General features: G+C 66.5%; 1 protein-coding gene across 4 annotated transcripts in view; it reads right to left on the bottom strand.

The window, feature by feature from the left end:
* The window catches only part of FLNC (filamin C), a 51,875-nt gene that overhangs the window by 31,288 nt on the left and 4,572 nt on the right, over positions 1-16,015 (bottom strand). For all 4 annotated transcript variants that reach the window (XM_065551861.1, XM_065551866.1, XM_065551872.1 and 1 more), the window contains exons 2-13: positions 10,158-10,406; positions 8,824-8,921; positions 7,529-7,679; positions 7,133-7,251; positions 6,593-6,670; positions 4,782-4,944; positions 4,495-4,695; positions 2,883-3,020; positions 2,351-2,477; positions 1,933-2,069; positions 1,433-1,626; positions 1,026-1,139 (exon numbers count right to left, since the gene is read on the bottom strand). In XM_065551861.1, the coding sequence (XP_065407933.1) occupies positions 1,026-1,139; positions 1,433-1,626; positions 1,933-2,069; positions 2,351-2,477; positions 2,883-3,020; positions 4,495-4,695; positions 4,782-4,944; positions 6,593-6,670; positions 7,133-7,251; positions 7,529-7,679; positions 8,824-8,921; positions 10,158-10,406 (1,769 nt within the window). The remainder of the gene's footprint in view (positions 1-1,025; positions 1,140-1,432; positions 1,627-1,932; positions 2,070-2,350; positions 2,478-2,882; positions 3,021-4,494; positions 4,696-4,781; positions 4,945-6,592; positions 6,671-7,132; positions 7,252-7,528; positions 7,680-8,823; positions 8,922-10,157; positions 10,407-16,015) is intronic.

Here is a 16,015-nt window from a genome sequence, read left to right as displayed (position 1 = left end):
AAAGATCTTGGAGTCATGGTGGAGAGTTCTCTGAAAACATCCACTCAATGTGCAGCCGTCAGAACAGTGAACAGAATGTTGGGAATCATCAAGAAAGGGATAGATAATAAGACAGAAAATATCATATTGCCTCTATATAAATCCATGGTACGCCCACACCTTGAATACTGCGTGCAGATGTGGGTCCCCCATCATAAAAAATATATATTAGAAATGAAAAAGTTACAGAAAATGGCAACAAAAATGATTAGGGGTCCGGAACGGCTGCCATATGAGGAGAGATTAATAAGACTGGGACTTTTCAGCTTGGAAAAGAGACGACTGAGGGGGGATATGATTGAGGTCTATAAAATGATGACTGATGCGGAGAAAGTAAAGAAAGAAGTGTTATTTACTCCTTCTCATAAGAGAAGAACTAGGGGTCATCAAATTAAATTAATAGGCAGCAGGTTTAAAACAAGCAAAAGGAAGCTTGTTTTTCTTCACACAACGCACAGTCAACCTGTGGAACTCTTTGCCAGAGGATGTTGTGAAGGCCAAGACTATATAACAGTGTTTAAAAAAGAACTAGATAAGTTCATGGAGGATAGGTCCATCAATGGCTATTAGCCAGGACGGGCAGGGATGGTGTCCCTAGCCTCTGTTTGCCAGAAGCTGGAAATGGGCGACTGGGGATGGATCACTTGATGATTACCTGTTCTGTTCATTCCCTCTGGGGCACCTGGCATTGGCCACTGTCAGCGGACAGGATACGGGGCTGGATCGTTCTTACGTTCATCTAACCCAGTCTCCCAGCCCCCGGCTGCATCAGACCTGACCCTGGGCCCATCTAGCCCGGTCTCCCGGTCTCCAGCAGCGGCCGATGCCGGCAGTGAAATTCCCACAGTGCGCCCCACGGTGCAGCGCAGCCCACAACGCTTTGGTCCTCAGCAGGGACTGGCCCTTGGGCACTGCCCCGGATGCCCTGCCAGGGCTGGTCCCAACGAGGTGCCCCGCGCTGAGACCCCCGCCGGGGCCCCTCCTACCTGGGCGTAGATCTTGAGCTCGGCTTTCCCTGCTCCCCGCGCGTCGATGGTGAACTCCGCCGGCTTGTCCACGATGCAGCCGGTGGGCTCCAGGCCAGGCCCGAAGGCTTTCACCTGCCACGGGAGAGTGGGAGAACTCAGTCTGGCCAAAGTTTTTTAAAATTTCTTCTGTCCCTGTCTCCTGAGACCCCCCCAAGCTGGGTTCCTGGGGGAGGGGACCCCAACACCTGGAATAGCAGGGGGAGAGGGGACAAGCTGGAGTGGGGGAGCAGACAGGCAGCAGAAAGGTCCGGCTGCAGATGACGTGTCATAGGCCCCCTACTGCACAGAGCTAATGGAGAGTCTCCTTCAGCTCAAGTGGCAGGGGCAGGGACTGGGGAGGCCGGGCAGGGCTGGAGGGGCTCTACCTTCTCTGGGAAGTACTCGTTGGTGGCCGGCTTGATGTGTGCGATGAAGGGGCTGTCCTTGATGTCCTCGTCGTCACAGATTACGTGCACGGCGTATTCACCGGGCTCCGTGGGCCAGTAGCGCACGTCGCATGACCCGTCCCCCTTGTCGTCGCACTCGATCTTCGCCTGCGACGGGCCCTCGATGGAGAAGCCTGCGAGGGAGCCGCGGGCCAGCGTCAGCGGCAGGGCCAGGGCTCCCCCCCATGCTGCAGCTGCCCCCCGCGGCCCACGAGGTACCGGGACAATGGCGAACGCTGCCCAGTCCTATCACTTGCTCCCCCGGATCCCTTGCCCCCACTGGGCCCCGCCGCCCGCTCCCCATAGATCCCTCCCTCCCCCCGGGGCCCCGCCGTCCACACCCTTCAGATCCCTCCCTCCCCTGGGCCCCGCCGCTCGCTCCCCATAGATCCCTCCCTCAGATCCCTCCCTCCCCCCGGGCCCCCTGCCCGCTCTCTTACCCAGTGTCCCCACTTCGGTGCCAATCGCCTCCACCACGAAGTCGGCTGATTTGCCCACCATGCCAGTCTCCAGGCCGGGGCCCCAGGCCCTGACTTTCTGGGTGCCAGGCTCCGGCGCCACCTGCACTTCGAAGGGGCTGTGAAGAAGACAGGGGGTCAGAGCCAGGGGACCCCGGGCGGCCAGGCTGCTGCTCTGCGACCGTGACACCACTAGTGTAACGAGCGTGCCAGGGCTCAGGCCACTCCCTGGCTCCAGAGCACAGAACGACCCTGGGCAGGTGGTGCCACCAGGGCGCTCCGAGCTCCTCCTCCCGCTTCACACGCGCGTGCAAGACTCCGGCACTAGTGCAGACAGGGCTCCAGTCTTGGCCCCAGCCCCAAGCGCCAGGCCGGCAAGGGGCATGGGCCGGTCCCTTACCTGCGGGGGATGCTGTAGCCACCCCAGGAGATGGCCACCACGTATTTGCCAGGCACCACGGGGTAGTAGTCACATTCGTACACCCCCTCGCCAACCTCCCGCACCTTCACCGGCTCCTCCGTGCCTTCTGCAGAGAGAGGGGCAAGGTGGTGAGAGCCGAGCCAGGCCGGGGAGCTCCCTGCCCCACCTGGGCGGTACCCGCAGCAGTACTCCTGCCCGTTGCCAGCCGCCTGCATGGCAGAACCCGGCGCCTTCCGCTCCAGAGTCACGGAGCTAGAGAGAGCCAGCCAGTGTGACATGCTCTGTCCAGCAGGGGGCAGCAGTGACACCCACACACCACCACCACCTCGCTCTCCCTACTCAGCCCGTGACTCAGTTTCCCCAGTGCGCTGGCCCGGGTACTGCTCTGCTTCAGCCGAGGACAGGCTGACAGAGAGAGATGGGTCTTTCCCGTGACACTCCAGGGCAATGGCCCTCTCCTCCCGCCTCCCGGCTGGGCCCCACACGGCTCCCCCTCCTGCCCGGCACTCACTTGGCCCCTTGACCACGACCTTCAGCTTCCCACTGCCCGCGCCCTTGGTGTAGACCTTGAAATCGGCCACCTCCTTGACCCGTACGCCCTTGGGCTGGAGGCCCCGGCCCGTGGCCCGGCAGGCGTTGGGGCTGCAGGCTGTGGGGACAGAGAAGAGAGCGCTTAGTGGGGAGGTGCCCCTGGCTGCCACCCTCCTGCCCCTCACCCAGGCCGCCCGGCTGGCTTGCTGGCCTGGGACTGCGCAGCGTGTGCGGTGGGCCAGCACCCGGCCGTGTCACCCGGGAGCTCTCTCAGCCTGGGCGGCCTAGACCCCACGCAGCCAGGGCACCCGGGGGTCTGTGCGCAGGCCGGGCAGCCCGTGGGCCCAGAGCAGGGGCTGGAGGAGGATTAAAGTGACCCTCCCTCCGGCCTGCAAAGGAGAAGAGGCTGTCTCACTGGGGGGCAGATGGACCCAGACCGGCCCAGCCTGGGGGGAATAGGGGCACCAAGCTGGGGGAAGGAATGGGGGGGCAGGGCTAGCCGCAATGAGGGGCACTGAGCAATGGGAGAGGTGGCTGCTCCCAGCAGGCAGCAAGGGAGTCCTAACCCCGGCTTGCCCTGTGCCTCAGTTTACCCATCTGACGAATGGAGCCTCCCACCCCACCCCCAGCAGGCTAAGGAATATCTGGGGCTGTTATATGTAGAGCACTGGGGGCAGGGGGGCACAGCGCAGGGCACGGGCGTGGGCCCCCCCCCGCTTACCCCAGCCTGGCAGCACCGTTCCCCCTGCTCCTGCCAGTGTCCCAGAGACCTCCCCCCCGGCTCACTGCCCTCCTCCTGGGAAGGCGCTGGGCCCCACAACCCCTGCTGCGCGGGCATCCGACCAGCCACGAGCTGTTGGACCCTCCTGGCCCACGGGGCTGGAGCTGGGCTGCCCAGGACCTGGGGGGCACCATCGGGGGCCTTGCTCCCCACCCCCCCGGGCAGGGTGGAGTGTGAATGGGGCGGGGGAAGCCGTGTCAGGGCGGCCGGGCAGCTGGAGGAAGCCGCGGTGAGTCAGGGATTCCTGTTTGCGCCGTGGGGCTGGAGCTGGCGGGATGGGGAGGTCGCTCGGGGCTTCCGGGTCACAGAGCAGCCCTGGGCGCTGCGGAGCAGGGACAGGTGCCTCCTGCCGGCCGGGGGGGTCAGCACCGCCACAGGGTGGGGGGGTGGGGGGAGGTGAAGAGCCCCCCTGCCCCGAGGCTACAGCACAGGGACAGAGGCTGTGCGGAGCACCCAGCAGGGGCAGAGGCTGCCCTACCACCCCGCTCTCTGAACGGGATCCCCTCCGTGCCCCGGCCCCAGCCCCACCGGCTGGTCGGGGAGGGGTCAGCCAGCGTCCCCCGGCAGGCTGTAGGGTTGGCACGGAGGGCGGGCACCAGCCAGGGGGGTGTGGGATGGGCTGGGGGCTGGCATGGAGGCCAGCACTGGCCAGGTGTCATGGGGGGGCTGCAGGGCTGGCACAAAGGGTGGGCACTGTGGGAGGGGGTATGGGGCTGGCACAGAGGGTGGGCACCAGCCAGGGGGCGTGGGGTGGGCTGCTGGGCTTGCACAGAGAGTGGGTGCCAACCAGGGGCACGGAGCAGGCTCTCACCTTCGGAGACGTTGACGGCAAAGGGGCTCCGGGGGATCTGGGTGCCAGCGAAGGTGACGCAGATGGTGTGGGGTCCCTCCAGCACGGGCCGGTAGGTACAGCGGAAGGTGCTGTCGCCTTTGTCCTCCAGCACCACCTCCACGGTGTCGCGACGGCCCTGCGGGTCCACGATGACCACGCCCACATCGCCCGTGCCCGCGCCTGGCACAGACAGGCAGAGTGAGCGCCAGCCCCCAGCAGGGCTCCCCTGCCCCACCCAGGCCCTGTCCTCCGCCCCGCGCCCCTACCTGCGGTGTAGATGTCGAAGTAGGTGGGCTTGTTGGCCACGTTGCCCACGGGCTCCAGGCCGGGCCCCCGCGCCGTCACCTTGTTGGCATCACCCAGCGCCATGCCCACGTGGACGTCGAAGGGGCTCTTGTCGATGTTCTGCCCGGCAAACAGCACCGTGACCTGGGCCGAGAGAGCGCTGGGTGAATTCCCGCCCGGGCCCTGGGGAGCGGGCGAGGGCCAGCCGTGGCCAGGGGGGCACTGGGGCGGGGGCACAGCCCCCTGACCAGGACGGGGCTGGGCTGCTGTTTGCATAGGGCCTGTGATCCTGCCAGAGCACTTCTGAATGCAGCCACCTCTGGGGGTGGAGGGGGGGACACAGCAACGAGGGCAGGAGAACCCCCCATCAAGCAACCGAACAGTCCCCTGTGACATTATTGACATAACCTGTGACCGTGTCGATCATTGTTGCAACCACTGTTATATATCTGCAGCAAATATTGTACAAAGGTTGTCGTGTGAGGTGTCTATGGAAAGGTTATGATTTGCTGGCTATGATTACGCGGTCTGTATGTGTGTATCGTTTTTGTGGTTGAATTGGCTAGGTACTTGTATCTCAATGCCATTTGATTCTAAGCAGCTCCGAGCTCTGGTCAAGTGAAAAAATTCTCTAAGCATTTGGTCAGCTCCTTGAGAAAGGAATTTGCAAGTTAAGTGCCCTATCAAGAAACACTTAACTGACAATGGCCCTTGGGAGACGCCAATCCACATCGGAGATTTCCTGGGAACGTTCAAACTAAGGTCAGGCTTGACAAAGCCCTGGCTGGGATGATTTAGTTGGGGATTGGTCCTGGTGAGCAGGGGGTTGGACTAGATACCTCCTGAGGTCCCTTCCCACCCTGATATTCTATGAACATGTCAACAATGGCGGACGCCTGTAAAGAACTGAGTCATGCATGGACATGTGACTTGCCCATGTGACTCCAAGCTCCATCTTGCTGCTGTGAATTCTACAGGAAGGAAAAGCGGGGTCCTTCCACCTGGAAGAGACTATAAAAGGCTGATGCCTCATCTCCTTTGGTCTTCAATCCTGCTTCTTGCCTCTGGAGGAACTGTGCTACAAACTGAAGCTCTGAACAAAGGACTGAATGACCCATCGCAGCTGGGGATGTTCCAGAGACTTGATTTGAACCTGCAGTTTATTCCATCGCTGCTGCAAGCCTGAACCAAGAACTTTGCCATTATTGGATGGAATTAATTCCATTTAACCGATTCTAGCTCTCATCTCTATCTTTTTCCTTTTATGAATAAACCTTTAGATTTTAGATTCTAAAGGATTGGCAACAGCGTGATTTGTGGGTAAGATCTGACCTGTATATTGACCTGAGTCAGGGCCTTGGTCCTTTGGGATCAGGAGAACCTTTTTTCTTTTACTGGGATATTGGTTTTCGTAACCATTCGTCCCCATAAGGAGCGGTGCCGGTGGTGATCCTGGGAAACTGCAGTGTCTGAGGGAATTGTTTGTGTGAATTGTGGTTAGCCAGTGGGGTGAGACCGAAGTCCTTGATGTTTGGCTGGTTTGGTGTGCAAAGGACCCCCAGCCTGGGGCTGTAACTGCCCTGCTCTGGGCAATTTGTCCTGAATTGATACTCTCAGTGGTGTCTCGCCAGAGGCAGCATCGTTACACCCCCCGGAACATGGGGAGCCCCCCAACCCTCACACAGCAGCTGTGTGGCCCTGAGCAGAGGGGCCAACTGGGCCCAGCCAGCGGTACCAGCCCTCCATCCTCCCCCAGCACCCCCAGGGGGCTCTGGCCGGGCGGGCAGCTCACCTTGTGCAGCCCGGCCACCTTGGGCACATAGGTCACCGAGTACGTCCGCTTCTTGTCGTTGTTGGCGACCACCTTGGCCTGCGGAGGAAGGCCCCAGAGGTGAGGCTGGGGCAGAGGCTGCGCCGGGGGGCTGCAAGGGCACCTGGGGACTGTACCCCAGCACCCCACCCACTGGGGGGGCCCCGGCCGTGCCCAGCTCCACCCCAGGGCAATGCACTCACATGGCGCCCACCAGAGAGATGAGGAGATGGAAGCAGCGAGGTACAGGGCATCGTTGAGAGTCATACAGGGAATCAGGGTCAGAGCCGGGGATAGAACCCAGGAGTCCTGGCTCCCAGCCCCCTGCTCTACCCACAAGGCCCCACTCCCCTCCCAGAGCCGGGGATAGAACCCAGGAGTCCTGGCTCCCAGCCCCCTGCTCTATCCACTAGACCCTGCTGCTCAGAGCTCCTGCTCTCTGTGCCCTGGCCCCACCAGAGGGCAGGGGTATCCCTGGGCAGGGGGTACGGGAGCAGCAGGCCGACCCCCAGGAGCCCCTACCTCCTCGGTGTGTCCCTCGGGGTCCTCGATGTAGACCAGCACCTCGCCCAGCCCCGCCTCCAGGGTCTCCACCGTGAACTGGGCCGGCTTCAGCACCGTGTTCCCCTGGGGCTCGATCCCTGCGGCACCGGGACAGGGGACTCAGGGGGGGCACCAGCTGGGGCTCCCCCCCATAGCCCTGCCCTGAGTGCTTCTACCCCCTCCCCCCGTGTCCCCCATTCCTGCCCCTTCCCCTCCCCTGTTCCTGTCCCCTCCCCTCCCGCTGGGCCTGCTCCCCCTCCCTGCAGCCCTGGCTCCCAGGAGCCCCTCCCACGTGGGGCAGGGTGTGGAGGGAGAGACCGCTGCCCCAGGTCCCCCCCAGGCTGGTCCCTGCAGCGGGTGGGGGTGGGGCCCTACCGGGGCCATAGGCGATGGCCTTCTTGGGGTTCAGCTGCTTGGAGCGCAGGGGGGCCCCGGGCTTCAGCTTGGCTTTGGGGAACTGGGACAGGTAGGTCATGACGGAGTGTTCGTCCACGTCGGGGTCCACAATCTCCTCCGGGGCGATCACCTGGGGGGAGGGAGTGGGGCCTGTGCTCAGGGCATGCCCCTGAGAGCCCCCCAGCCCCACCGAGAGTGCCCCGGACCCCAAGAACTGGCCCCCAGCCCCACCGAGAGCGCCCCGCCCCGACGCAGCCCTGCCCCCGAGAGCCGACCCCCAGAGCCCCCCAGCCCCACCGAGAGCCCCCCGCCCCGACGCGCCCCCGAGAGCCGACCCCCAGAGCCCCCAGCCCCACTGAGAGTCCCCCACCCTGACGCGCCCCACCGAGAGCACTCCGTCCCTGAGAGCCGGCCGCCAGCCCCACCAAGAGCGACCCCCCAGAGAGCCAACCCCCAGCCCCACCGAGAAGTCCCCCACCCTGACGCAGCCCCGCCCCCGAGAGCCGACCCCCAGAGCCCCCAGCCCCACCAAGAGCCCCCAACCCTGATGCAGCCCTGACCCCCAGAGCCCCCCAGCCCCACCGACACCCCTCCACCCTGATGCAGCCCTGCCCCCGAGAGCCAGCCCCCCGCCCCACCGAAAGCACCCTGCCCCCGAGAGTCGACCCCCAGCCCCATCGACAACCCCCCCCACCTTGACATAGCCCTGCCCCGACAGCTGACCCCCAGCCTCCTAAGAGCCCCCAGCCCCAATGTGCTGCTCCCCAGGGCTTCCCTGACCCCAGCCCTGACTTGGGGGGGGCCGAGGGGGCAGAACTGGGTTCCAAGCAGCTGACCGGCATGCTGAGTGGGAGCTGCCAACCCCTTCACCCCGAGGTGCCAGTGCAACTCCCACCCCCCAGCTGCATTCCCCAGCGCCGGGGACAGGCCCTGTCTGTGCCCCAAACAAGGCTGGGGTGACACCCAGAACTGCCCAGCCCCAGGGGCAGCTCTCCCATGTGTACCCCAAGACTGGTTCCCGGGGTGCTGGCTTGGGGAGCTGTGCCCATGCCTGGCTTCCCCGCCGGCCCCCAGCCCAGAGAACAGCCCTGGAGTGCCCAGGGGTGCCCCCGTCTGGCCCCCACATAGGGAGTGTGCCCCAGCCCAGAGAATGACCCTGGAGTGCCCGGGGTGCCCCCCTGTCTGGCCCCCACACAGGGTGGGGGTGCCCCAACCCAGAGAATGACCCTGGGGGGCCCCCCTGTCTGGCCCCCGCATGGCAGGGGGTCCCGTACCTGGGGTACGCCCAGCCAGTCGTCCGCCTGCTGCATGGCTTCCCGGGCATTCTCCACGGGCTGGTTGGGGTCCCAGGTCTCCCAGTCGGGGCACAGGCCTGTGGGGACGGAGCGGGGGGGATGGCGTCAGACCGGTGGGCGGGGCGGGCATGGCCTTGGCAGAGAGATACGTCTCGCCAGGAGCCCTGCTGACAATGGGGCATTGTGGGCTTCCCTGGCACTGAGCCAGCTCCGAGCTGGGGGCTCCTGGATCCTCACTGGGGTCCCCACGGGCATGGGAGCCCCCACTCTTGGGGGGGGGGAGGAGACAAACCGGAGCCAGATTCCTGTGGCCCCCCCAAACTGCACTCAGGACGGGTCCTTCCTCGCTCCTGTCCAGCCTAGAGCTGCCCATGGAGTGCGCCTAGTGGGTAGAGCCAGGCCTGACCCTGGGTGTGCCTCAGTTTCCCCATCTGTGCCATACAGCAGTGGTGGGGGCGGGTGTATTGGCCCAGCCAGACTGGGAACCTGTCAGGCAGCGAGAGCTGGCGAAGGGCAGAGAACCGGCCCGGTCCAAATAGGCTCAGAGCCATGTGCCTCTCTGAGAGCCACCTTCCATGTGGTGCCGCGCTCCCCCCCCACCCGCCCAGCGGCACCCGACGTGCCTGGATAAGCTCAGCCGCTGCCAGGCACCACGCCCCCAGCGCTGAAATGCAGCCCCCTCTGGGGTGGGACACAGCAGCTGTCTGCCAGCGCAGGGCAGCCGGGCAGGATGTAAAGGGAGGATGGGGGGCCCACAAGCCGTGTGCACGGGGGGACGGGGAGCCAGGAGTTATGGGGGTACTGGGCAGGTACAGGGGATATGGGGGGTACAGGACAGGTCTGGGGATACGGGGGGTACAGGACAGGTATGAGGCAGGTACAGGGGGAGTATGCGGGGTGTACGGGGGTACAGGGCAGGTATGGGGTGGTACAGTGCATGTCCAGGGGTTCCAGGGATGTATGGGTGGATATAGGGGGGTCCGGGGCAGGTCTGGGGGTATATGGGTGGATACGGGGGGTCCAGGGCAGGTCTGGGGGGTCCAGGGCAGGTCCAGGGGTGTATGGGTGGATATAGGGGGATCCAGGGCAGGTCTGGGGGGTCCAGGGCAGGTCCAGAGGTGTATGGGTGGATATAGGGGGGTCCGGGGCAGGTCTGGAGGGTCCAGGGGGTGTATGGGGGTACAGCGCACATCCAGGGGTGGATACAGGGGGGTCTGGGGCAGGTCTGGGGGGTCCAGGGGGTGTATGGGGGTCCAGGGGGTGTATGGGGGTGGGTACAGGGGGGTCTGGGGCAGGTCCAGGGATCCACTCACCCGGGGCGCAGTTGTCCACCAGGGCGCCCAGGGCTTTGCCGTCCTGCCAGTCCCGGTGGAAGTTGGTGATGGGCAGCTGGGGCACCTTGTTCTGGATCCAGCCCAGCAGCCGCTGCTTCGGCGTCTGCTTCTTGGCGTCCTCCTCGTCCTCGTCCTCCCACATGGGCATGGAGATGGAGTAGTGCAGGATCAGCGTCCAGATCAACCCCAGGATTAGCTTCAGGTTCCCGTCCACGATGGCTTTACTATCTGTGGGGACAGGGGGGTCAGGCGGGGGGGCCGGCTGCCCCTTCGGGGGGGTCTCACGGGTATCAGCTGTCCCCCGTGGGCACCGGGCTGTGAGCGCCAGGGGCACGGCTGGCGGGTGCAAAGCAGCCCCCCCGGTGCCCCTCACTCCCGACCCGCAGCCCCCTGCTGTCCCATCCTGCCCCCCCACCTGGGGGGAGAGCCAGAGGCAACTTGCTGAGAGCGGGGGCGGGAGGAAAGACCCCCATAGCCAGTACCCCCCCCACCCCAACAGGATCCTCAAACTGGGCAGCTGGGCCCCCCCACCCCCAGCCCATGACTCTCCAGGGGGGGTGCATGGGGGGGCTGTGTGCCCCTCCCCCCACCCCGTGCTCTGGCAGCGCGCCAGGCCTGGGCCCAGGGAACAATGCGCCCGCCCGCCCCTTCCTGCTCCTCACTCTTTCCATAAACACTGGCCGGGCGGAGCCGCAGGGGCCAGGCCGAGAGCAGAGCTGGGGCGGGGGGGGGGAAGGGAACAATGGACCCCCCCAGGCTTTAGACTCAGCTGGGACAGGGGGTGCCCTGGGGCAGGGGGGCGCAGTGCAGGATGAGCACTGAATGCCTCCAATCCAGCCTGCTCCCCTCCCTCACCCCACTGCAGCTCCTCTCCCCTCCCTCTGCGCCTCTGGTCTCTGCCCTGGGCCGCCCCCCCTGCCCCACATGCCAGGCATCCTGCTAAGCCCACGCTGCGGGAGACTCCCCGCCAGCGCGGAGCGCTACGGAGCTTCTGACACAAGGCCGCCCGGTCCCGCTCCCAGCCAGCAGGGGGCAGCGCTCCTCCGGGCAGCACTGCATCACTGCCTGTGGGGATGGGAACGCCGGCCCGGCTTGCTTCACACACCCAGCAGGCCCTGCGCTTCTGCCCGGCTGAGGGGGCACCTGGGCCCTGGGGGAGATGCCAATGCTGGAGGAAGCGGCATTTCTTGGTGGGCCCGTTCCTGGGTGCTGCACAGGCTGGGTCTGTGCCAGCCCCGTGCCCCAGCTGGGCTGCATTGTGAGTGCTCTGGTGGGTGGGCCATATCCACGCGGGTGCCCCCGCTCAGTGCCGCTGCCACGCGGCTGGTTGTGAACCCTGCCCTCCCGGCACTTGTTGGCTCTGCCGGCCATGTTCTGCCCTCCCACGGGGCAGAGAGGGACAGTCTCAGACCCAGCATTACTGGGAGCGTTACACATCGGCTGCATCTCACCCCAGAGGTGGCTGCATTTCAGAGGTGGAGGCCCAAAACACGTGTGGGTCTGAGATGTCCATGGGCCAGCTCCACTACGGGCATCCCAGGCCTGGCCCCATGGATCCCCCCATGCCAGGGACGCTAGCCGGGGGCTGCCGGGCTTGGGGGCTCTGCAAATCATTAGTGGCCTGCCAGCGGAGCAGAGCCTGGGCTCCCGGGGGCATCACTACACAAACCTTCCTCGCCCAGACGAACAATGGTCCCCCGCCAGCACCGGCCTGTGCTGTGCAACCATGCTGGGAGGGGAGAAACTGAGGCAGGGCGACTGACTCCCCCAAGACAAATCAGCGATTCAGTGGAAAAGCCAAGAACAGAACCCAGGAGTCCTGGCTCCCCCGCACCTCCCCAACCATTAAACTCCACTTGGAATGGAACCCAGGAGGTGGGGGGGGGAAGCCAGGACACTAGGTGAGGAGGGTAAGTCGGGGAGGGGAGGCAGGACGCTAGGTGAGGGGGGAGGGGAGCCGGGACGCTAGGCGAGGGGGGTGAGGGTGGGAGGGGAGCAAGGACGCTAGGTAAGGGGGGGAGGGGAGGTGGGACGCTAGGTGAGGGGGGCGAGTGGGGAGGGGAGGCGGGACGCTAGGTGAGGGGGGGAGGGGCGCCGGGGCGCCGGGACGCTAGGCGGGGGGCACTGCGCTGCAGCCCCCCACGGGTGGGGGAGGGGAGGCAGGATGCTAGGTGAGAAGGGTGAGGGGGGGAGGGAGCAAGGACGCTAGGTGACGGGGGGGAAGGGAGCCGGGACGCTCGGCAGGGGCGGGGGGCTCTGTGCTGCGGCCCCCGGCAGGTGGGGGAGGGGAGCCAGGATGCTAGGTGAGGGGGGGAAGGGAGCCGGGACGCTCGGCGGGGGTGCTCTGCGCTGCGGCCTCCGGCGGGTGGGGAGGGGAGCCGGGACACTAGATGAGGGGGGTGAGGGGAGCTGGGAAGCTCGGCAGGGGCGGGGGGCTCTGCGCTGCGGCCCCCGTCGGGTGGGGGAGGGGCGGTGGACATGGAAAAAGCAATTGGATTTGGCCCAGGGAGGAAATGGGCTGCAGATGTTCCCAGCCAGGCTCCATCGATCCCGGGGGGTGGGGGGGAGGGGAGCGCGGGGGAGGCCGCTGAGCGGGCGCAGAGGGGCCGGGTCCCTGGCGCAGGCCGGGCGTCCTGCCCAGCCAGCCTCTGACCTTGAGGAAACCTGGGGGAGCTGGTCCCTCTCTGGCAACTGGGGGCCAGGTCTGGGAGATCAGGGAGCACCCCCGCGGTCAGGCCTGGATGGGGCAACTGTGGGGGATGCGGGGGACAAGAGACTGGCCCAGAGCGGCCCAGCCCTGCCAGCCGCAGTGCCAGGGCTCCAATCCTGATTTGTTCTGGCTCGGAGAGGGGCTGGGCGGGGGGGGGGGGGGGGGAACAGCTGCTGTTCCCAAGGCCCCCCCCCGCCTTTGTCCACCAAAGGGAGCCGCTCAGCTGTTGGCTCCAGGAGGGGCAGCAGCTGGGGGGTGGGGGGACGCTGAGAAACTGGCTCCTTTGTTCCATGTTGCCAGGGGTCTGAGCAGAGCAGCATGGGCCCGATCCTGCACCCAGCCCGCCGAGCCCCCGCCCCAGGGGATGCACCCCACAGCTGGGGCGTTAGGCACCCGGGTTTGAAAATGACCTGTGCATCCCCCCACACCTCCCCAGTGGTTATTGCTTGGAGCCTTGCAGAGAGGGGGTCAGTGTCCCAGGGATTTAAACCCAGGGGCACCAGGTTTAAATCCCTGGAGGGGGGAACAGCCCCCCTTGAGCTACACCTGCTCTGGTCCGACCCTCACCCCCATGTCTAGGCCCTTGGGACTGGGGCAGGCCACACTCAGATCCCCCTTTTCCGTCCCCGCACTAGGAGGATCCCCCCAACCTCCCCCAGAAGCACCCTGGTCCTGCAGGGGATTGGAAGGTGGGGGGGGTCAGTTCTGCGGCGGGATCGGAGGGGCCGGTGCGCAGGACGGCACGTCCACGGGGCCCCAAAACGCGCCCCAGGACAGGGCGGTGGCTGGAGACGGCGAACATCTGCGCCCAGCTGTGGGGTCCCCTGCCCGCCCGGCTCCCCCCGCCCCGCCCTGCTGCTGCCTTTCTGACGGCTGATCCCATCCCAGCACGTCACCCGCTTGGCAGGTGCTCACGCCAGCACCACAAGCTCTGCCCCCTGCCCAGCCCCCCAGAGGAGGGGAGAGACCCGAGGCTGCACAGGGGCCCCCCTCTGGGGCGTAACCCCCCTGGACACGCCAGCTCCATGCGTGTAACGAGTTTACAAGGCTCAGTTACACCAGGCAGGGGGGCGATCAGGCAGGTGGCTGGGGGGACCCTGCCACCCTTCCCCCAGAGGGCTTTGCGGCACCGCTGGGCCAGCAGGAGGCGCTGGGTCCCCGGGCCGAGGGGCTGGGAGGTTTCCCGGGGCTCCGAGCAGGGAAAACAGCCCCAGCGAGAAGCTCGGTTTCCCAGCCCCGCGGCTCCGGCCACCCCCCACCGCTCTCATTGCTGACGCCTGAGCTCAGCGCGGAGCAGCCCAGCCCGCCGTCTCCGGAGGGATGAGCTCACCACGGCGCTGGAGGGAGCCAGCGGGCGGCTGGGAGCGCAGCCGGGGGCGGAGGGGGCCTGATGTGCGGCGTGAGGCCTCCCGCAGGGCTCCCCTCCCGGCACCAGGCCCCGGCAGGAAGCCGTGCCGGCCGCCCCAGGCCTGGACCACGGGGTTCACTGGGGGACACGCAGCTGCCCGGCCCTGCCACCTCCCGGAGGGGCCGCCCTGCCGGCGGTCACTGCCTGCTGTGTCCCGGGGGTCTGCCACAGCCGCCCTGCCCATGCACTGCACCACGGCCCGGCTGGCTGGCACAGCCGGTCGGGAGGCAGAGCCGTGGCGGCAGGGAGGGTGGATGGGGATGAACAGCAGGGGTGGGGTCACTGGGGAAGGGACTGGATGGACAGACAGACGGACGGAGCCGCGGTGGGAGCGGGCGGGCGGCTGGATGGAGGGAGGGACTGACGGAGCCAGGGTGGGAGCGGGTGGGCGGCTGGACGGAGGGACAGACGGAACCGGGGTGGGAGCGGGCAGCTGGACAGAGCCAGGGTGGGAGCGGGCGGGCGGCTGGACGGACAGACAGAGCCGGGGTGGGAGTGGGCGGGCGGCTGGACGGACAGACAGACGGAGTCGGGGTGGGAGCGGGCGGGCGGCTGGACGGATGGAAGGAGCTGGGGTGGGAGCGGGCGGGCGGCTGGACGGACAGACAGACGGAGCCGGGGTGGGAGCGGGCGGGCGGCTGGACGGACAGGTGGACGGAGCCGGGGAGGTATTTCAATGTCGGGAGGCGTCAGCCCTGGCGTGTGGGACTGGCCCCTTACCGGGGAGAGGGGCTGCATGATTCACCCGTCCCCAGACCCCACGCTGGGCACCAGAACCTGCGAACTCTCGACCGCACCCCCCCTGCTTGAGAACCAACCCGAGGGCAGTATGTCAATGAGCTACCAGTCAACAGTGTGCTGATTGGCCGTTTCCTCTGACATCACAAGCCCGCCCCAATGGGTTGTGCCCAAAATTGTCCCTCTGTTTGACCCACTGATGTAACCCACCTGTTCCCTGACCCGTGACCCCATCCCAGCAGCCAGTCCCAGCCACCCCCCAGTGACCCCGCCCCCTTCCCCAGTGACCCCGCCCCTGCTGTTCATCCCTGCCCCCAGTGACCCCGCCTCTTCCCCAGTGACCCCGCCCCTGCTGTCCCTGACCTGTCCCCAGGGACCACACCCCCACATTTGTTCCCCCCCCAGCCCCATTGGCACCCACTCTGCCCATTGCCCTACCACACCCCAGCTTCCCCCCAAACAGCCCCCCCCCCGGCAGCTCCCAGGCTCCTGGGCTGCGCAGGGGGAGCTGCCAGGCCTGGAGGGATCGGGGATGGGGGAAGGGGGGACTGGGTTTGGGGCAGATGAACCGAGCTCAGCTGCTCATGACAGCTGCCCCAAGCGAGCAGGGGCTGGGCCCGGCAATGGGAGCAGGCAGCGGGATTAGCCGGAGAATGTTCCCCCGGCCCCCCCAGCCCCTGCCAGCTGCTGCCCGGCCCCACGCTGGGGCCCCGCCCCAGCCAGGCACCGGCTGTCCTGGGGAGGGGGTTGTCTCCACCCCCCGCCAGCCCCAGGGGCCATCGTGCTGAGGACTGGCCCCGAGCGTCCCCCAGACACGCTTGAGAGCCCCCCGCCTCCTCCCCCCCGCGCTGCCCACCCAGCCTCCCCGGGACACGCCTGAGAGCCCCAGCTGCCTGGCGCCCCCGACAAGACCCCGGGGCCGAGGCCGGGCAGCCAGGCCGTGCTCCCGCGGCCACCCCCTAGCCTCCTGCCCCCCCGGGC

This window comes from Chrysemys picta, chromosome 1 (genome assembly GCF_011386835.1).
Source record: "Chrysemys picta bellii isolate R12L10 chromosome 1, ASM1138683v2, whole genome shotgun sequence".
Taxonomy (NCBI): Eukaryota; Metazoa; Chordata; order Testudines; family Emydidae; genus Chrysemys; species Chrysemys picta.
The sequence above is the reverse complement of the archived record's forward strand: the minus strand, read 5'-3'. Positions and strand labels throughout refer to the sequence as shown.